Source organism: Odocoileus virginianus, chromosome 20, assembly GCF_023699985.2.
Source record: "Odocoileus virginianus isolate 20LAN1187 ecotype Illinois chromosome 20, Ovbor_1.2, whole genome shotgun sequence".
NCBI classification, from domain to species: domain Eukaryota; kingdom Metazoa; phylum Chordata; class Mammalia; order Artiodactyla; family Cervidae; genus Odocoileus; species Odocoileus virginianus.
In genome coordinates, this window is record NC_069693.1 from 12,255,587 (window position 1) to 12,278,436 (window position 22,850).

General features: G+C 43.8%; 1 protein-coding gene across 1 annotated transcript; it reads right to left on the reverse strand.

The window, feature by feature from the left end:
• Window positions 1–278: 278 nt before the first annotated feature.
• On the reverse strand, window positions 279–22,307 carry LEUTX (leucine twenty homeobox). Its single transcript, XM_070451876.1, has 5 exons — window positions 22,272–22,307; window positions 22,161–22,174; window positions 20,684–20,745; window positions 3,154–3,305; window positions 279–2,414 (listed from the first exon to the last, which is right to left on the reverse strand). The coding sequence occupies exons 1-5, from the start codon at window positions 22,305–22,307 to the stop codon at window positions 1,935–1,937; spliced, it is 744 nt and encodes a 247-aa protein (XP_070307977.1). The 3' UTR covers window positions 279–1,934.
• Between the last annotated feature and the right edge of the window lie 543 nt (window positions 22,308–22,850).

Here is a 22,850-nt window from a genome sequence, read left to right on the forward strand (position 1 = left end):
GGACTTCACCACTGGGTTCTAGTATCCCAGTGGGTGGGTCTCCCACATCAAGGAGATCTGGAAACTTCTCTTTCCACCACTGATCCTTTTTATTCACTGTTGTGTAAAAAGGCTTTGGGTCCCCAGTGAAGAGACCCTGACTCTGTCAATCTTCATTTGGATCAACCTGCCTAACCTGTGCTTAAAGTGATGGCAGGTCAGATTTCTATTATCATCTTTGACTTAAATTTTTTCTAAACAAGAGAAAACAGAGCTGGCAGGACAGTCGGGGAGTCCTTCTGGCCCACCCGACCTTTATAGTACTGGATTACAACCTTAGTCTTTGTTTTTACAACCTTAGTTTTAATCGAGTTCCATTTCATTCATTCCATTTCTTAGTACCAACATAGTGATTCATAAACTGGTCCCCAGAAGAGAGTGAAGAAAGAGGCAGATCACAACAGACTAGTCGGTGGCAGCTTAACTGAACAAAGAAACTTAATTACAAAGCTCATCCTGGGTGGACGCAAGCCAAGTAGGTCTGTCCATCCACCCACCAAATCTTAAAATGTTTATATGGAGGCCTTAACTGGGTTCAGTCATGTATTCAGTCCAGGTGGTCTCAGCAACAAAGTTACTCTCTCAAGACTACATCCTTGTGACAGCTCCCGCTATGGGAAATGCAGGCAGAATGGACGTGCAGAGGACAGAAGATGGGGTGAGTCCCTCACTGGCTAGGTCCATCTCACAGGTCAACAGCCAGTCACATCCTCTGGTCAGCAATGTGGGTTTTTGCACCGTAGGTGACTGCCAGTGTTTGATGAAGCTACAGCATCAGCTCCTGCTCTTGAGGGCTCAGGCATGGATGCCTCGCAGTTCCGTCAGCTGGGATTCGCATGTAGGAAGACTTGGGGTGTCCTCAGTGGCAAAAGCTTCTGGTGTCACCGACAGTCCCAGGGCTCCTTGGTGAAAGTGGATAAGGCCTGCCTGCTCTTTGCTCTAGTGTGAGGTCACAGCCAAAGGGATCAGTCTTGGCCGCAAGCTATGTGGTGACACAGGTAAAAAGGCTTCCATTTCCTATGGGCATGTGTTCTTGTTTGTGTCTGAAGGCTCCCCTTTTCTCCCTGTCCTCGCCAACATTTCTTGTGGTCTTTCAGATGACAGCCATCCTGACTGGGTGTGAGGTGACACCTCACTGCAGTTTTGATTTGCATTTCCCAGATGGTAAGCCATGTTGAGCATCTTTCATGTGCCTGTTACCCTGCTGAGTAGTAACTGAACTCCAGAGCTCTCCCAGAGCTATTTTCATCAGTGGATAATTATGAAATCATTGGGGTTTCTTTTGTCAGGTACAAGTGCTGGGACCTCCTCATACAATCTATTGCTAATGTCACACTCTTAAATGTTTTTCTTTTTTGGGGGGGGGGGTTGTTATTTGAGTGTTTTTCAGCTGTGCCATGCGGCATGTGGGATCTTAGTCCCCCAACCAGGGACTGAACCCATGTCCCCTGCACTGGAAGCATGGAGTCCTAACCCTTGGATCACTAGGGAGGTCCCTAATTCTTTTTGTTTTCAAGACAAAGATGGCCCATGAAAAATAGGTATTTTTACATGGTATTAATGGAGATAGCTCAACTGGGACAGACTAGGAGAACTAGCTAGTTTCTGCTATTTCTCCAAAGACACCTGATGACTGCCCTTTATACTGAAATTTGGTGAGGAGGCCCTCAGAGGACAGAAGGGAGCCGCAACTATTGAGCCCGAGTGCTGCAACTACTGAGCCCTGCACACCTAGAGCCTGTGCTCCCAGCAAGAGGAGCCACCACAGTGAGAAGCCCGAGCAGCACAACCAGAGGGCAGCTCCATCCCCTGCAACGAGAGGAGAGCCCAGGCAGCAGCAGAGGCCCAGCACAGCCAAACACACACAGAGAAAACCATCTTTAAGAGATATCGGATCACGGAACTTCCTCGGGACTGTAGCTGTGCTCGCCATCATGATGGTGCTCAGCGCCGACCACAGTCCCCCAGCTGGAGCACTCTGGGAAGAGGTACTGATCCAGACTGCTGGGGTCATCGTCCCCAGGTAAGTCGTATAACTGTATAAGCTGATCCATGTCATAAGGGATGGAGGCCCAAGGAGGATCAGTGTCTCTGAGATGTATCTGTGGGAGATGATCAGTCCGGAAATTGCAGGATGAAGGGCATGGAGGGGCAGCAGTCCCTTCACACTGCTCAACATAAGAAAGCGCAGGTAGCTCGTGATGAGAATCGTCTGAAAGGCTGAGACTCGTGGGATGAGTGCTTCCTGAAGTGCCTGGTAAGGGCATCTCTTCCTCCTTCACAGAAACAACCTGATGTGGGTCTCCTGGTGACACATTTTGCCGAAGCTGATTCTCCTCCCTTCTCCTTTTGACACGTTGGTTTTTAAACCACGTCTGGAGAGGGAAGAGATGAGCAGGTTAATAAGAGGGGGAAGCATCTAAAGGAGAATCCTCATATACTCCAGAAATTTGGTTGTTTCTGGTATATGAAAGTTACTCTCACACGTCTTCACATTTAATTTGAGTGAGGAAAATTCTATCCTCTCCTGGTCCTGGAATCCGGAAGGCAAAGGGGGCATAGGATTGTGCTGCCAACTGGCGCGACAGGACAGACTGCTTTCAGCCAAAAACAGGAGGTGTATTTAGAAAGTGGGTTTTGTCTTGGTGGATACTCTGCGTTCTCAGAGAGGATTCTGAAGCCTGAGAATACAGGGGGGTGGGGGGGTGAGGAGTAGCTTGGGGTGCCTTCAGGATTCGTCCAGCGGTTCTTATGCCCTGAGTACTCTAAGGGAACTTAGCCACAAGGTACGTAGATAACTGAATGTTGTGATTAAGGAGAATCTAGAAATAAACAGGAACAGACACAAATCCATCACCAAAGGATCTCATCTAGCATTGTCAGAAAGGCCTGGGTTCAAATTCTAGCTCTACTGTTTATAATTCTTGGAACATGATTCCTCTCTGTGACTCTTGGTCTTAAAAAAAATGTGGAACAAATATATAAAATGCTTAACATCTGTCCTGGCACACAGCAATTTTTCAGGCAATGAGAATTACATGATGACTAAATGTGTGTGAAATTCTGGGTTAGGTGTGCTATCTAGCTACATAGAGACAGAGCTCAGGGACATACCTTTATAACTGACTCGTCAAGATGAATAGTTGAAGCAAGTGTTCTTATGAGGAACAAATGTGGGTACCTGGTCCTTTCAAATACATCTCTTAGTGCTCCTAGCTGTTCTCCATTAAAGCGTGTGCGGAATCGGTGAGTTGAATTTTGCTTTTCTGTTAAAAGAGAACAGATGAAAATCTTTCCTAAAAAATACTTCCAAGGGAGTTGCCCATCGGTCCAGTGGTTAAGTATCTGCCTTGCAATGGAGGGGACATGGGTTTGAGCCCTGGTTGGGGAGCTAAGACCCCACGCACTGCAAAGCAACTGAGTCTGTGAGTCCATGTAACCCCTAGGCCCACATGCTCTGGAGCGGGTACACCACAATGAGAGAGCCCATGCACCACAACCAGAGAGTCTTTGCATGGCAATAAAAGATCCTGCAGGCTGCAAGTAAGACCCAATGCAGCCAAATAAATATTTATATATATATATATATACACACATATATATATATATATATATTCAATAATAAGAGTAGTGGATAAGTCACATACAAAGCAAGCAAAGACACAGTAGTAAAATCAATTCAAGATTAACAACCTGTCAAGAGATACATGAAATAAAAAGATGTAAAATGCGTCATACAAATATAAAGTGTGGAGGGGGTTAAAAACACATAGGCTATTATATATGTGAATTATAACAACAAAGAAAACACATATTAAATACCTAAAGAAAATGAGAAAAGATAAACAGGACACTAAAGAAAACAATCAAACCACTAGGTAAGAGAGAAAGAGAAGGAGGAACTACAAAAAAAAGCCAGAAAACAATTTTTGCAATGGCAATTACACATCTATCAATAATTACTTTAAATGTAAATGGAATAAACTCTCCAATCAAAAAACCTAGGTGGCTAAATGGACTTTTTTTAAAGCTTCTATTAATATTTGCCTTTTATATGCTGTCTATAAGAGATTCACTTCAAAACTGAAGACAGAGAATGAAAGTGAAAGGATCAAAAAAGATAAACCAAGCCAAGGGGTCAATCCTAAAGAAAATCAACTCTGAATATTCGCTGGAAGGACTGATGCTGAAGCTCCAGTACTTTGGCCACCTGATGAGAAGAGCTAACTCACTGGAAGAGACCCCGATGGAGAAACAGACTGAAGGCAGGAGGAGAAGGGGACGACAGAGGACAAGATGGTTGGATGGCATCACTGACTCAATGGACATGAGTTTGAGCAAACTCCAGGAGATGGTGAAGGACAGGAAAACCTGGTGAGCTGCAGTCCATGGGGTTGCAGAGAGTCTGACATGACTAAATGACTGAACAACAACAATGCCAATGGGAAGGAAAAGAATGCTGGGGTAGCAATATTTGTATCAGAAGAAGTATACTTTAAAACAAAAGACGGTAACAAAAGACAAAAAAAAAAGGTCATTACAGAAGGATAAAGGGGTCAATCCAACAAGAAGATACATTTGTAGACATTTCTGCCCCCAGAATCAGTTCAGTTGCTCAATTGTGTCCGCTGAGCGGACACATGACTCTTTGCGACCCCATGAATCGCAGCACGCCAGGCCTCCCTGTCCATCACCAACTCCCGGAGTCTACTCAAACCCATGTCCTCGAGTTGGTGATGCCATCCAGCCATTTCATCCTCTGTTTTCCCCTTCTCCTCCTGCCCCCAATCCCTCCCAGCATCAGAGTCTTTTCCAATGAGTCAACTCTTTGCATGAGGTGGCCAAAGTATTGGAGCTTCAGCGTCAGTCCGTCCAATGAACACCCAGGACTGATCTCCTTTAGGATGGACTGGTTGGATCTCCTTGCAATCCAAGGGACTCTCAAAGAGTCTTCTCCAACACCATAGTTCAAAAGCATCAATTTTTCGGCGCTCAGCTTTCTTCACAGTCCAACTCTCACATCCATACATGACCACTGGAAAAACCATAGCCTTGACCAGACGGACCTTTGTTGGCAAAGTAATGTCTCTGCTTTTTAATATGCTGTCTAGGTTGGTCATAACTTTCCTTCCAAGGAGTGAGTGTCTTTTAATTTCATGGCTGCAATCACCATCTGCAGTGATTTTGGAACCCCAAAAAATAAAGTCTGACACTGCTTCCACTGTCTCCCCATCTATTTCCCATGAAGTGATGGGACCAGATGCCATGATCTTAGTTTTCTGAATGTTAAGCTTTAAGCAACTTTTTCACCCTCCTCTGGACATAAATATACAAAGTAAGTATTAAAGAAATAAAGGGAGAAATATACAGCAACACAGTAATAGTTGGGGACTTTAATATTACATTCTTAAGGAAATGACTTTCAAGATAAAATTCTCTATGGAGTCAAATGTATCCTTCCACATGAGAATAGAATAAAGATACATTCAGATACTCATAGGTTCAAACAACTTATTTTGTGTGCTACATGAGGATACAGTTCAAATCAGAAAAATAAAGAACAAGAGGGAGGGGCCTTCCCTCGTGGTCCAGAGGGTAAGAATCTGGGCTTCCCATGCGTGGAGGTGTGGGTTCAATCCCTAGTCAAACACTAAGATCTCCCATGCCACCCAGTGCAGGCTTTGGGGGGTAGTGGTAACAAACAAGGAGGAATTTGTGTGGATGAAAGGAGAATCCACACAAGAGGATGACAAGGGGAACTTCCAGGTTGAGTCCTATACAACAGGCCTGGAAAGCAAGCAGAGCTGATTTCTGGAGGAGGAAATGGCAACCCACTCCAGTATTCTTGTCTGGGAAATTCTGTGGACACAGGAGCCTGGTGGGCTACAGTCCATGGAATCCCAGAGTCAAGACATGATTGAGTACACATACATGTACATCTGCAACCGATATAAGAAATAAATTATTGGTGTCCAGAATACAACAAAAATGTTCCACTAAGCCTCAAAGGGGGAGAAAAACACTAGAAAAACGCCAAAGGAAAGAAGTAGAAAATTAGCAAAAAAGAAAAGCAAAACAGACTTTAAAATAGAATGAAGAGTCTCAGATGTATAGAACAGACTTTTGGACTCTGTGGGAGAAGGCGAAGGTGGGATGTTTCAAGAGAACAGCATCGAAACATGTATATTATCTAGGGTGAAACAGATCACCAGCCCAGGTTGGATGCATGAGACAAGTGCTCGGACCTGGTGCACTGGGAAGACCCAGAGGGATCGGGTGGAGAGGGAGGTGGGAGGGGGGACCGGGATGGGGAATACATGTAAACCCATGGCTAATTCATTTCAATGTATGACAAAAACCACTGCAATGTTGTAAAGTAATTAGCCTCCAACTAATAAAAATAAATGAAAATAAAATAAAATAGAATGAAGAGTCTCAATTTCATTGGTTGATAAAGAAATGGAACTGGATCAAATTTCATGTACCCACTATTAAAAACAAAAGAACCCAAATGGAGTCACTTATGCTCCACACTACCAACAGACTTAATTTACAGTTTGAGCTCTCCCAGAAATGGAATCTTAAGCCCATCAATCAGTAATTGCTCAATCAGTACTAGTTAGGTAACTGTCTGATAGACCCCTGCTATCCCATAAAGGGAAGTAACCCTGCGATAATCTGATTTCCCACCTTGTATAACCTAGTGCCTACTCCCTTCTGCCTGTACAATACAAATCATTCACTTTACACAGCTCCTCTGAGCTCCTTCTGATACGCTAGATTGAATCCTGCCTGATTCATGAATCACTGAATAAAGCCAATAAAATCTTTAAAATTTACTCAGTTCAATTTTGTTTTCTGAACACCACCAAATGGTTGACATTTAAAAGTATGACAGTACCACCTGTTAAAAAGGAGGTGGAGAAACAAAAACTTAAATTACTGGTGATGTAATTTTCTACTACATGTTATTCACTAAAGGAATGTTACCTATAAGCTTAAATTATACATAACAGCCCATCTCTGGGAACCCTCCCAGGTAATGATCATTAAGCTAAAATATCTTTGTTTACCATATAAGAAATATCTTGACCAGGCTCACCTGAGAATGACTGCAGGAAAGTCATTAATACATTCCCTCCGCAAGTTGATGGGAACCAGGAAATGTTTGACATTACTTCCTCCCCTTTTAGAATAAAAGAAGCCTGAACTGTAACTCAGACATGGAGGTTCTTTGGAACTCCAGTCCACCATCCTCTTGGTCTGCTGGCTTTCTGAATAAGGTCGATATTCCCTGTCCCAACAACTTGTCTGTGGACTTCCCTGGGGATAGGAATCTGCTTGCCAATGCAGGAGATGTGGGTTCGATCCCTGGTCTAGGAAGATTCCACATCCCTCAAAGCCCCTAGAGCCTGTGCTCTTCAACAAGAGAAGCAACGAGAAGCCCCGACACCACAACAAAGAGCAGCCTCCACTCGCCACAACTAGAGAAAGCCCTCGAGCAGCAACAAAGACCCAGCACAGCCAAAAACAACAAAAAGAAAATCGTCTGTTGATTTATTGACCTGTCATGCAGTAAGCACTGTTTTTCAAATGCTCCCTGTTGATATAACCCAATGGTTCCCCAAAATGATGAGCCAGTATTGGCAAAGCTCAGAGACTACCACAAACTCTCACCTCAGTTTATCACAACCCAACTACTCATCCTCTAGCAACTTCAGCATGCATTGCCTTCACCCAGCTTACCTGCCATGAGAAATCCTTGAGAAGCCAGTGATTCAACCAGATGTTGCCTGACTCTGAATTGTAGTCTTATATGTCTGCTAGGTTTAGAGGCCTAATATTTAAGCAAAATTTTAACAAAATCATGCCCCCACCCTACCCCTCCCTAATGCCACACCCTCCCATCATCCACTCAACAGGATTAATGAGAATCTAGTCTGTGCCTGGTGTTGTCCAGGGTCCTGGGGATAAGGTGTGAATCCAGATTTCATTTCTGACCTCAAATAGTGGAGGAAAATCAATCAAAGTCAAGGAGGACATGGATAAAATGTTCAACAATGTCACTCACAGAATAAAATAAATAAACAGGATGCTGGGAGAAAGAACTAGTTGGTGAGACACCTGAAATCAAAAGGTAAAGAAGGGGTTTTGCGGGTGGGCCGCTCTCGGTGTGAACTGGGGGTCAAGAATGAATGTCTAAGGGACAGCTTGTGGAGGAGATGGACTGTCAAAGCCCCCCAACATCAGGTCTTCCTGGCCTTCCCACATGAGATAGCCGACTTGGGGGAAGAATTTGGCAGAGCTTGAATCACAGAGGTCCTTGTAACTTAGGTTAAGGAGTTTTCGAATTTGGGACAGCTGAAAGTCCATGGACAATTCTAAGCAAGCGAACTTAACAAACTTGAATTTTTTAAGATTTTTTGTTTTTGGTCATTTCAGGATCTTTGTTGCATCTTGTGGGATCTTTTGTTGAGACACACAGGCTTAGTTGCCGCGCAGTATGTGGGATCTTAGTTCCCCGACCAGGATCGAACCTGAGTCCCCTGCATTGCAAGGTGGATTCTTAACCACTGGACCACCAGTGAAAGTGAAAGTCGCTCAGTTGTGTCCAACTCTTTGCAACCCCATGGACTATACAGTCCATGAATTCTCCAGGCCAGAATACTGGAGTGGGTAACCATTCCCTTCTCCAGGGGATCTTCCCAGCCCAGGGATCGAATTCTGGTCTCCTGTATTGCAGGTAGATTCTTTACCAGCTGAGCCACCAGGGACGCCAGGGACTCCACTGGACCACCAGGGAAATCCTCAAACTAAATTAAAAAATATCATGCTGCTCTCTTGCCTCTTAGCTTCCCTTTCCCTGACCCTTTGTTCATTTTTTTCCCTCTCACCTTCATTTATTCTTCCTCACAATGTTTTTCTCTGCAAGAGGTCTTATGTATTTTGGTGAACATATGTAAACATTCCTGTATTTTCTGAGGAATTTTTCCCAGGACCCAGATTGGGAGATTACGCTTTCTCAAAAACCATATGTAGCTTGTTGAGTTTGTTATGCACTGCACTGAACTGGTCACTGGAGCCTCCTATACTCTAGCTATCCACTTAGGGCTTGTAGTGGTTGGTTTTTTGTGTGAATAAACTTTCTATAATGGAATAATTTTAGATTTACAGAAAAGTTGCAAAGATAATTAGAGAGTTTCCACAAACAATTCATCCAGCTCCCTCTAATGTTAATGCCTCACATACCCAGGTACATTTGCCAAAACCAAGAAATTTACATTGGTATATTAACTAAGTTTCAGACTTTCTTCTTCTTTTTTGCTGCACTGGGTCTTCGCTGCAGCATGCAGGCTCTCTAGTTGTGGTGTGCAGGCTTAACTGCCCTGAAGAATGTGGGATCTTAATTCTCCTATCAGGGACTGAACCCATGTCCCCTGCACTGGCAGCAAACTGTAAACCTTTGGACCACCAGGGAAGTTCCCAGACTATTTTTTATCTCACCAGCTCTCCCCTAATGTCTTTTTTAGACTTTTTTTTAAGAACAGTTCCAGGTTCCAGGCAAAACTGCAGTAAGAGAGTAAGATAAAGAGACTTCCCATATGCCGTCCGTTGCCACACATACATAGCACCCCCACCATTATCCACCCGCCCCATCAGAGTGGTACATGTTTTATAACAGATGAACTTACACCGACACATCACAATCACCCCAAATCCACAGTTTACCTGAGGGTTCACTCCTGGGGTTATACATCCTGTGGGTCTAGAGACATGTGTACTCACACATCCATCCTTAAACTATTATGCAGGTGGTTTTCACTGACCTAAAAATCGTCTGTGCCCCACCTACTCACCTTCACCCTGGGAACCTCTGATCATTTTCCCATCCTCACAGTTGTACCCTTTACTGAATGTCCTATGTCAGAATCATACAGTATGTAGCCTTTTCAGATTGGGTTCTTTCACTTAGTAATACGCCTTTAAGATTCTTCCATGTCTTCATAGCTCACACTTTTTAGTGCTGAATAATATCCCATTGTCTGAATGTACCAGAGTTTGTTTACTCATTTACCTACACAGAAACACCTTGATTTCTTTCAATTTCTGGCAATTATGAATAATGCTGCTATAAATATTTATGTGCAAGTTTTTCAATGGACATAAGTTTTCAACCCCTTTGGGTAAACATATATAGAAGCACAACTGGTGGTAAACACAGTAAGAATATGTTTAGTTTCATAAGAAACCATCAAACTGTCTCCCAAAGTAGCTGTACCACCTGGCACTCCCAGCAGCACAGAACAAATTCCCGGTCCCTCCATACCCTCATCAGCATTTGCTGTTGTCTGTGTTTAGCTTTACACATACTAAAGGGTTTGTGGTGTTAACTTCTTATTCTAATTTACAGTTCTCTAATGATATCTGATGTTAAGCATCGTATATTCTTATTTGCCATCTGTGTATCTTCTTTGTTATGGGATCTGTTCAGATCTTTGCTGTTGTTCAGTCACTAAGTTGTGTCTGACTCTTTTCAGACCCCATGGACTGTAGCCTGCCAGGCTTCTCTGTTCATGGGATTCTCCCAGCAAGAAGACTGGAGTGGGTTGCCATTTCCTTCTCCAGGGGATCTTCCTGACCCAGGGATCGAACCCTGCATAGGCAGGCAGGTTCTTTACCACTGAGCCACCAGAGAAGCTCCTTCAGATCTCTGGCCCATTTTTAAATTGATTTGTTCTTCTTATTATTGTGTATTTGAGAATTCTTTGTTTTGACAAGAGTCTTATCAGATATGCGTTCTGCAATTATTTTCTCCCAATATGTGTGTCTGGCCTTCTCATTCTCTTGAGTTTGCAAGGTTTTGACCTTTTTTTGACCAGGAGAGAGATCTCTGTCAGCCAGTAGTTCTCAAATTTTAGGATACATGAGAATCACCTTGTAGGCTTATAAAAACATATAAAGCTGGGTCCCACCCCCAGAGTTCAATATATCACCATATATGTAGATATCGATTGGGACCTATAAATATACATTTTAATAAATTCCCAGATGAGCTGATTTATTGATCTGGAAACCACACTCAGAGGACCACTGTTCTAGCAATCCCAGGGTAGTCTTTTCGTATGTATTGAAACCTGCTGATGACTTTTTTTTCTTTTTGCTGATGACTTTCTAGATGAACTATAAAGCCTCAAGTCAACTCTGTATCTGTTATAAATATTTTCAGCATCCAAATTTGATGGCAATTTTTTCTTTTAAAGAACCACTTTAATTTAGGTCATTGTAGAGCACAGAAATATTAGCAATATTCAATTACCTTCTACCATGAATATAATTTAATTCTAACATTTTCTGAAAAATTGTGTATTTTTCATAATTTGGAGAGAATTTAGTTTAGAAGGGGTCATTTGCAAACCTGTAAAAATCACAGATGAGTCACTGTGGGAGAGGATAGCTAGATATTCACCAATCACATTTCCTCTTTCCCAGGCATGTGGAAAAATACATATGGATATTGATCTGTAATGTTCCTTTCTTATGATATCTTTGTCTGCCTTTGGTGTCAGAGTAATGCTGGCTTCATACAATGTATTGCATAATTCAGCAGTGAAGCCATCTCACTAGGGGAGTTCTAGGAGGGAGGTTACTGAGTCAACCTCTTTACTTTTATAGTTCTGTTTATATTATATTTTTTTCTTCAGTCAGTTGTGGTATATTAAAAAAAAAATACTTGGCTGAGTGGCCAAGATGGCAGAGTAGGAAGACCCTGAGCTCACCTCCTCTCATGAGCTCACAATAACTACAACTATTTACAAAGCAACTGTCTATGAGAATGACCCAAAAACTAGCTGAAAAGATCTTCTACAACTAAAGATACAAAGGTATAAAAAAGAAACCATGACAAGATAAGCAGAGATGCAGTCAAGACCTACTTTAGGTAGGCAACCCACAAACAAGAGGATGATTACAACTGCAGAGATGCACCTGGAGGAGTGATGATTCTGAGCTCCCCAACCTAGAGGTTCTACATCAGGAAGACAAACACCCGGACTGTTTGGCTTGGAAGGCCAGTGGGACTTACTTTGGGAGAGTCAGTGGGTACAGGAAACAGACTCAATTGAAAGGATGCACATGAAATCTCTGATGCTCTGAGAGCCAGGGCAGCAGCAGTAATTTGAAAGGAAGCTGTGTCAGACACACCTTCAGATCCGGGAGAGCCTCCTGGAGGGGCAGGAGGAAACTGGGACTCACCTGCCAGCAGCCATTCTAAGGTGCTCATTCTACTACAAGAACACTGCTGCTAGTGCGTGTGTCCTTCTGGAACCCTCCCTCTAGCCTATCAGCACAGGACTTGGACCCACCCATCAGTCAGTCGGCACCAGTCCTGGGATACCCAATATCAATCAGGTGACTCCCCAGGGACCTGGCCCCACCAACCAGAGGGTCCAGGACCCACCAGTGGGCTGCTATTAGCTCTGGGACCCCTGGGGCCCCACAGCTAGTCCACCAGTGGGTGACACCAACTCCAGGACTCCCAGGACCCTGCAACAAAGGCCTTAGGACACAGCTGCACCCACCAGTGGGATGACACCAGTTCTGGGCACCCCAAGCCCTGCTGCCAGAAACCCCTGGACCTGGCTCCACCCACCAGTGGTTCAGCAATGGTCCTAAGACACTGCCTCATTCCCCAGTGTGTGGGGATCAGCCCCAGGACCACCTCAACCCTGCTGCCAGACAGGCTGGGACCTGGGTCACCCACCAGCTGGCTGGTACCAGCCTCAAGTAACCTGGGGCTCCTGAGCCAGCTGCCCCAGAATCCGGCCCAGTACAATAGCAGGAAAACACCAGTTCTGGGGCCCTGGCCCCTCAGCCATTCATACCAGAACCTGGCTCTGCCCACCGATGGGCCAGCACTGACACCAGGACCCTCGGGACGCCCCGGCCAGCAGCCTTGTGCCCCAGCCCCACCCACCAGTAGGTCAGCCAGGACTCCCTGGGCCATACAATTCAGTTTCTTTGTGCTTCCTCTCAAAGCAACAACCACAAAACCTAACTCAAAGACCAGGTCAGAAGGGATCCGAGGCTTGTCTCACATCCCCGTGCTTGGCACCCTTCAATTAACTTTTACTTGGCTGCAAACACACACTGAAGCAGAGAAAAAAGATTATGTTTCAGTAGATACTAAATCCTAGTTTTGTTGACTGAGATCTGTATTTACTGCCTAAGACTCACCTCCAAAGATACCTCCTTATGATTATGTTACATTATTGTGTAAAGTTTAACTGAATTATTGAAGGACACTTTTATTTCTGAAGCTGATCACAGCAGTCTGTCTTTGGATGAAGATCAGATGCCCTAAGAACTGCAACCAGGAGACTGTGTATACTTGAGAAGGCATCACTTAAAGGACTGTCTGAAACCTAGATAAAAGGGCCTTCATCAGGTACTCTTAAAAAGTGCATCTGCAACAAAACTGAAGGGAACTGACTGTTGAATTTATTTCCCACTTAAGGGCTCTGTGTTGGACTGGCCTATAGAAAGCCCTGCTGATGCCAAAAGACACACACATCAGGACAAGCCCACAGCAGTGATAGGTGGAAAATCAGAGCCAGGCTTGTGAGACCCATCCAGTTCATGTGACAGAACTGTTCACAAGCTGTTTGTCTTCCTACAACACTGAAAATTATTATTTTTTTACTTCCAACCATACTGTTACCCCCAATATTTAAGACGGAAAGAAAACTGTCCAGTGAAGTTGTAACAGAGTGTAGCTACTCATAACATATCACTGCCTGTTTTAAGTCTATGCTAAAAGCAACATATTAATACAATGTTTCTGTGACAAACTGGTATAATTGATAAAATGTACAGGCCTATAAAATGTTTCCTCATTAAAATGCCTCTGAGTTTTTTCACTGTGTCTGATCCGTTTTCTCCCAATGTGGATAGCTAGGCAAAAATATATATATAAACAAAAAGTAGGCTTAGCACCACAAGACCTGATGGACCAACCACCCTGGCACCAAGGGGCAAATATTTTGACCACCAAAAGATCTGTAATCAAAACAGAAACTGACAGAAGAAATGTTCATATATTGAGGTATGGGGAAGTCATTCTGGCTTATACATTGTACATCTGCTTTAACCATTAAGGAAAAAATACATTTAGAAATCAAAACAGAGCTGGATAGCCCTTGTGGACATGGTTTCAGACAAATGCCTGTATTACTGTGAACTTGAATTTTCTGAAGTGTATCAGAATTAAGGATACTGCCATCAATTCTCAAAACAATATCTGCCAGCAGCTGCCAACTACAGTATTATAGTCTCAAGGTAACAATGAAATCTTTCTCTTACTTAAGAATAGTAGTAACAGGACTTCCCTGGTGGCTCAGTGGGAATCCGCCTGACAATGGAAGGGACTCGGGTGCAATCCCTGGTCCTGGAAGATTCCACATGCCATGGGGCAACTAAGCCTGGGTGCCACAACTACTGATCCTGCGCTCCACAGCCCATGCTCTGCAACAAGAGAGAAGCCCCCGCTCACTGCAACCAGAGAAAGCCCAAGAGCCACAGTGAAGACCCAGCACAGCCAAAAATAAATAAAATAAAAAAGAACAGTAGTAACAAATGAGAGAGCTTAAGCTACAGCCTCTCAGAATAAAACACTAGATTTTTTTTTTATCATGAATAGTACTAAACAATTGCTTTAGATTAGATTTTAGCAGAAAAAGGACACATATGTGCAGTAGCCATACGTGTTTTATATGTTAATGGCCAGATTACAAAGTTAGACCTACTTAGATAAAATTAAACAGCTGCCTATCAGGCTAAAACAAAGTCTCCCCAGAAGTGCCCAGGCCAGCCTGTTCTTCAGGATTATTCTCCTTCTTTCCTCAGGGAATGAGATCTGCTTTCTGAAACTTACTAAATTTCTAGTCATCACTCTTGCACTTACTCATAATTGGGTCTGTTGCCCCAAAAGGGACCCAGGGACTAAAAACCTTAAATCATGAAAGACTCAGATCCAGTATTTGGAACATGGAAGATCCCAAAGCAGGGTCAGTTCCCCATATTGAGGCAGGACGATGATCTGTTTCAGCAAGAATTAGCTAGAGCAATTGTCATCTTGTTTCCTCAAAGATTTAGGGGAAGTTAAAACCAAGAGTAGGGATTGAAACTGAATTTCTCTAAAACCAAGTCTCCTTACCAAGTTTCTGATTAATCTCTCTATTCAAAACTTCTTTCTTGTCCCCTTGGACCGCAATCCTGTGCTAACTGAACACTACTCCACCAGAGTCAGATGGCTATAACTGCTGTTTTCGATAACATCATTAATGTAATAACACTGCTGTTTAACAACAGATATCATTATTAATGTACAAATGCAGGTTGTTTCTCCAGAGCAAAATAAGCTAAGACACTCCAGAGCTATGGACCACACGGCCAGAGAATCATAACCAGACACATCCTGATTCCTGAAATTACATTCAGGAATGTCATGACGCTTAATCCCCGTCTCTGCATTCTTCCCCTTTATAAAACCCCCTAACTCAAAAACCAGGTTGGAGTGAATCTAAGGGCTCGTCTTCCACTCCCTGCCTGGATGCCCTGCATAAACCCTTACTTTACTACAAACACCCCCCCAACAGAGTCTGTCTTTCTTGGCCATAGGTAAACGAGCCCTTACTGACAGAACGCTCCTGGAAACTTAACAAAACCAGTACAACAAGGCAGAAGAGTGTTCTTGATTAAAAGAGGCTAAATATCAATAACTTCAGATATGCAGATGACACCATCCTAAAGGCAGAAAGCAAAGAGGAACTAGAGAGTCTCTTGATGAAAGTGAAAGAGGAGAGTAAAAAAGCTGGCTTAACATTCCACATTCAAAAAACTAAGATCATGGCATCGAATCCCAACACTTCATGGCAAATAGATGGGGAAACAATGGAAACAGTGACAGACTTTATTTTCCTGGACTCCAAAATCACTGCAGATGGTGACTGCAGCCATGAAATTAAGACACTTGCTCATTGGTAGAATAGCTATGATAAACCTAGAAAGCATATTAAAAAGCAGAAACATCACTTTGCAGACAAAGGTCCATCTAGTCAAAGATATGGTTTTTCCAGTAGTCACGTATGGATGCGAGAGTTGGATCATAAAGAAAAAGGAAAGATAGCACTAAGTCATATCTGACTCTTGTGATCCCATTAACTGTAGCCTGCCAGGCTCCTCTGTCCATGGAATTCTCCAAGCAAGAACACTGGAGTAGGTTGCCATTTCCTTCTCCAGGGGAGCTTCCCAACCCAGGAATTGAACCCAGGTCTCCTGCATTGTAGGCAGATGCTTTCCTGAAAGCCGAGTGCCAAAAAATTGATGCTTTTGAATTGTGGTACTGGAGATGGTTAGATGGCATCACCGACTCAATGGACATGAGTTTGGGTAAACTCCGGGAGTTGGTGATGGACAGGGAGGCCTGGCATGCTACAGTTCATCGGGTCACAAAGAGTTGGACATGACTGAGTGACTGAACTGAACTGAACCGGAGAAGACTCTTAAGAGTCCCTTGAACTGCAAGGAGATCAAACCAGTCAATCCTAAAGGAAATCAATCTTGAATATTCATTGGAAGGACTGATACTGAAGCTCCAATACTTTGGTCACCTGATGCAAAGAGCCAACTCTTTGGAAAAGACCCTAATGCTGGAAAAGACTGAGGGTAAGAGAAGAAGGGGACCAACAGAGGATGAGATGGTTGAATGGCATCATCGACTCAATGGACACGAGTTTGAGTCAACTTCAGGAGATGGTGAAGGACAGCGAAGCCTGCAATGCCACTATGGGGTTTCGAACAGTCAGACATGACTGAGAGAGTGAACAACAAAAAGAGGCTAAGGGACACAGCAGCCCAACGGAATGCACAGAATCTGACCAGATCCTGGGCTTAAAATTTGCTATAAAGGACGTGTTTGGACAATTTGGGGAAACTTAAATATGAGTTATATAGTAGTTGCCAATTCTTAAGCAGGAGCAGAGCTGAACATCTAGCAATCTTGTGGAAGGTATAAAAATTGGAGCTTAGTGCTTGCCAAAGGGAGGAGATTTGATAAGCACCTTAGGCTAAAGTTACCTAGGAGATTAAGTGTATCATTATAATCACCCCTCAAAGCAGGTAAGACTGAATCTAATCAGCTCTGTTTTTATTTGGATCAAAGAATGTATCCTCACTGTTGTTCAGTTGCTCAGTGTGTCTGACTCTTTGCGACCCCATGGACTGCAGCACGCCAGGCTTCCCTGTCCCTCACCATCTCCCAGAGCTTGCTCAAACTCATGTCCATTGAGTTGATGATGCCATCCAACCATCTCATCCTCTGTCGGTCCCCTTCTCCTCCTGCCTTTAGTCTTTCTGACTATCAGGGTCTTTTCCAATGAGTCGGCTCTTTGCATCACATGACCAAAGTATTGGAGCTTCAGCATCAGTCCTTCCAATGAACATTCAGGATTGATTTCCTTTAAGACTGACTGGTTTGATCTCCTTGCCTGGAAGAGTTAATCCACTTAGAAAAGTTAATCCACGTGTGTTAATTGATAACACAATTTAAAGCTTTAAGAATGCTTGCATCTAAATATATATATATATATATAAACACTCACTTCATTAAAAATTTAGCAAGCATACCAGGAGATCATTTCATACAAGTCTACTTGCACAAATTAAATTTGTAAAACCTAACTGCATTAAATGACTCAAAGCTCTGAAACCAGCATTCAGTGATTATTTTATTTACTAGAGAAGATAACACTTTCACAGTTTCAGGATCAGTTCAGTTCAGTTGCTCAGTCATGTCCGACTCTTTGTGACCCCATGGACTGCAGCATGCCAGGCTTCCCTGTCCATCACCAACTCCTGGAGTCCACCCAAACCCATGTCCATTGAGTCAGTGATATCATCCAACCATCTCATCCTCTGTCGTCCCCTTTCCCTCCTGCCCCCAATCTTTCCCAGCATCAGGGTCTTTCCAAATGAATCAGCTCTTCATATCAGGTGGCCAAAATACTGGAGTTTCAGCTTCAACACCAGTCCTTCCAATGAACACCCAGGACTGATCTCCTTTAGGATGGACTGGTTGGATCTCCTTGCAGTCCATGGGACTCTCAAGAATCTTCTCCAACACCACACTTCAAAAGCATCAATTCTTCAGCACTCAGCTTTCTTTATAGTCCAACTCTCACATCCATACATGACTACTGGAAAAAACATAGCCTTGACCAGACGGACCTTTGTTGGCAAATTAATGTCTCTGCTTTTTCATATGCTGTTTAGGCTGGTCATAACTTTCCTTCCAAGGAGTGTCTTTTAATTTCACGGCTGCAATCACCATCTGCAGTGATTTGAAGCCCAGAAAAATAAAGTCAGCCACTGTTTCCACTGTTTCCCCATCTATCTGCCATGAAGTGATGGGACCAGATGCCATGATCTTAGTTTTCTGAATGTTGAGCTTTAAGTCAACTTTTTCACTCTCCTCTTTCACTTTCAAGAGGCTCTTTAGTTCTTCTTCACTTTCTGTCATAAGGGTGGTGTCATCTGCATATCTGAGATTATTGATATTTCTCCCTGCAACCTTGATTTCAGCTTGTGCTTCTTCCAGCTCAGCGTTTCTCATGATGTACTCTGCATATAAGTTAAATAAGCAGGGTGACAATATACAGCCTTGACGTACTCCTTTTCCTATTTGGAACCAGTTTGTTGTTCCATGTTCAGTTCTAACTGTTGCTTCCTGACCTGCATAACATGTTTCTCAAGAGGCAGGTCAGGTGGTCTGGTATTCCCATCTCTTTAAGAATTTTCCAGTTTGTTGTGATCCACACAAAGGCTTTGGCGTAGTCAATAAAGCAGAAGTAGATGTTTTTCTGGAACTCCCTTGCTTTTTCGATGATCCAATGGATGTTGGCAATTTGATCTCTGGTTCCTCTCCCTTTTCCAAATCCAGCTTGAACATCTAAGAAGTTCAAGTGTTTTAAGTTGTTTCAAATTAGTTTATTTAGGGTTTCCATTTTCACTCCTCAATAAAGAAAGAAAGCGAAGTCACTCAGTCATGTCCAACTGTTTGCAACCCCATGGAGTGTAGCCTGCCAGGATCCTGTGTCCATGTGATTTTCCAGGCAAGAATACTGGAGTGGGCTGCCATTTCCTTCTCCAGGAGATCCTCCCAACCCAGGGATTGAACCTGGGTCTCCTGCATTGTAGGCAGACACTTTACCAGCTGAGCCACCAGGGTGCTTCTTCACTAGTTCATCTAGTTCTGAAGAGTTACTGAATGTCATCTTCATCGGCCAACCATCTTCATAACAAGATTTGTTGACAAGTCCTGGATTTTCTGCTAGAATTTTACTAATTTCAGTTACTTCTCCTGATGGAGAATAGAGTTCACTAGGAGCTTTCACACTTTCCAAGCACCGGACTCCTCCTGTTAGTTCAATTGTGTCCCAACTTCAGGCAGACTACAGTAAACATCACCCAAAGCTTCCGGTGCAAAATTGCTGATTCCCACTGTTTCAACACCGTTTTCTGTTGTAACCCATTCGTGTTTTTCTGTGAATTTCTGCACCGACAGCAGAGCGAGGCCGGTGCGTAGCGCCCAGACAGCACCTGCCCGCAGTCACCAGGGCCGCGGCGAGCAGGGCGCGTTGGGTTCCGAGATGGCACGCAGGCTGCCGACCGCGGCCCGCACGCTCCGCACCGCTCGCAGCGCCGTGTTCGCGGGTGTGCAGAGGGTCTCCGCGCTGCACTAAGAGCACCCAGGCCCGCGGGGGCGGGGCGGCCCCGCCAATTCAACATCTTTTTAAAGGACTGAAATCGTACGCAGTATGTTGAGTACAACGGAACTAAATTAAAATCAATAACAGAAAAAAATCTGGGAAATTCACAAATGTGTGGAAATTAAGCAATACTCTCCTGAAGAATCAACTGGTCAAAGAAAAAATCACAAGAGAAATTTTAAAATATTTTGAGATAAATGAAAACAAAAACACACAACTTATGAGGTGCAGCACAAGCACTGTTTGCAGGGAAATTTAGAGTTGTAAATATATTAACAAAAAAGAAAATTTTCAAATAAATAACTTAACCTTCCACTTTAAGAAACTAGAAGAGCAAACTAAATCCAAAACAAGCAGAAAGAAATCATAAAGATTAAAACAAATGAAACAGAGAGGCGAAACAGACAAAATCAAAAATCAAAAGTTGGTTCCCTGAGAAGATTAACAAAACTGACAACCCTTAGGGAGACTGACCAAGAAAAAAGAGAGAAAGCTCAAATTATTTGCAATTGTCAAAGAAACTATTTTTAGTGTCTATTAGAACTTACAAACATTCAGCAAAGTTACTGGACAAGACAACATGGGAACCATTGGCATTCTTATACACCAGCCTAAGAGTCCCACTGCAATAAAGAGCCCATTCACAGCAGCAAACAAATGCTTAACGTTTCTAAAATTACAAAACAATAAAAGGCATGAAAAGTTTAAAATGCAAAATGTATCATGCACATAAAGCTTATATAACAAATTAGAGCAATTAAAGTGAAATTCTAAAAAATAGTCATGTTCCCACCAAGCTTCAAAAATAAAAACATTTGTACCTGTGAGATGAGCTCGAACCTGGGACCCTTTGCTGCAGTGGTTGCACCTGGACAAGGGCCTCCTAGAGCAATAAAATATAAAGAAACTATAAGGAACTAAAGATAATCGTGTGCTGCAGAATTGAGGCAAATTATGTACAAGATACAAAAAGACCAAAAACCCAAACAGCACCACCAAGGGGATGGGCAGATAGACTAAGCCATCCCTCCATCCACCCCTGCCCCTACCCTCACCCTCACTCCCATATAGGAAACCAGCCCATCACTCCTTCAGAGAGCAGAGCAAGGGAACCTGTTACTTGTTTTCACTCACTCCTACAGCAGCAGGGGTCCCAATAAAGCCTCACCTGAATGCCCCTGGCCTCTGATCAATGTCCATTGGTTAAAGAGGCTAAGAACCCTGGTTGGTAACACCTGTGAATCGCCCTAGTCCTCCCTCCCCGCTGTTTCGACTTGCTCACTGCCTCAATTAAACTCCATTTTGAATTTGTTTCACATTTGTTTTTAGCTACAATTTTACTAGCTACATCTAAAAACAACTAGAAGGAAAAAAAACTATAAAACTTATGTAACAAAGAAAACTGACACATACATCACATTAATACAGGAGAAAAATCCATTTTAAAGATTCCAGTTCTTCCCTAATTTAATCTAAGAATTTATTACTTCTTTTATGAAGCAAAATCCCAATAGGCTTTTAGAGAAATTCTCAACTGACTCAAAACTTCACAGGCACTGTAAAGTCCGAGGAGAACTGAGATAATCTCGAAGGACTAGCAGGGAGGATTCAGCCTCATGCATTGTCAATAAATCACATATTAAAGTGTTTGATATAGTAAGACAATATGCACTGGTGCAGATAAGCAGATCAATTAATATGAAAGAACAGTGATGGGACTTAGCCGGCGATCCAGTGGTTAAGAATCCTCACTTCCACTGCAGAGGCCACGGATTCCATCCCTGGTCAGAAAACTAGGATCCAGTGGGAAGGAAGGGAGGGAGGGAGGACAGTCCAAATACAGACCCAAGCAGAGAGGTGGCATTACAAGAGGGTCTGGAAGACAGTTCCCCTGTAAGTTAGAAGCAGTCTGGGATGAAAGTTTGGGGAGTTACAAGTGTAGGTAGGCAGAGAAGCCTGCCAAAGCCTTCGATTTAAAACGAAGGGCAAGGGGTCGGTGGTGTGGAGAAAGAAATGTGAAGGTGGTGGGAGGCTGGGAGAAAGAAGATGAAAGAGCAGAAGGAGAAAGGTGAAGTGGACGTGGGGAATGGAAAGAGAAGACAGCAGGGGAAGAGACCAAGGAGAGGGGAGAGAGAGGAAAGAGGGGAGGGAAAAGGAAAAAGCAGGTGGGAAACGCAGAGGAGCAAAAGTCTATGAGGTAACAGCAGACACGGCAGGGCCGTTTCATCTTTCCAGCACCAAAAGTCGCAGTTTTCCAAAACAAAATAGGGTCTGAGACACTGATACTGTGTCTCTTACCAAGAATTACTTGACTAAGATTCAAAGAGTGAAGCAGCAGTTCTCATTCGTTAGGTACTAAGACCAACTTCAGCCACACGGAAACAGCATAACGAACGTTCTCTCAGGCACCGTCTTCACACCTGTGAGTGTGTGGCGCGTGCGCATATGCGCTCACATGCACGCATGCGCAGAGTAATAGGTATGCGCATGCGCTCACATGGTCACACGCACTATAGCGGTGTCTTGTTGTTGCGCTGTTTCTGAGAAATGTGCAGTTGATCCTGCAGGTTCCAGATGCCCAAGCTGTCTACAGACAGCAGTGTCCTGCCGACCCCGGCATGAAGAAAAGCGACCGCAGTGTCCTGCAGGTGGAGATAGGCTTTGAGAGATCGCCAGGAAGGCCTGCGGAGCCCCGGAGGGACGCTCAGTGACAGTCAAGGATGGAGAAGGCCTCTGACCACAAGAGGACGCGGGTCTCTGAGAACTGCGCCGGCAGAAGAACGGCCCCCCGACCAGCTGCCTTCCCACCAGCAAGCCCGAGGGCTTCGGGCCTGACTTGAAGCAGGTGCAGCCTCTGTTTGGGGAATGGGTGCCCAGCGCCCCGGGCAGCCAGTTAAGAGGGTATGGCAAACCCAGCTGGGTGTTTATGGATGCTGCTGCTGCTACTGCGGCTAAGTCACTTCAGTAGTGTCCGACTCTGTGCGACCC

Coding starts and splice junctions, on each gene's coding strand:
- LEUTX (XM_070451876.1), bottom strand. CDS start 22,307: ATGCGCACGCGCCACACACTCACAGGTGTGAAGACG. Junction 3,306..20,683: donor GGTTCGAGCTCATCTCACAG/GTACAAATGTTT, acceptor CTCTTTTAACAG/AAAAGCAAAATTCAACTCAC. Junction 2,415..3,153: donor TTGACGAGTCAGTTATAAAG/GTATGTCCCTGA, acceptor TTCCCTCTCCAG/ACGTGGTTTAAAAACCAACG.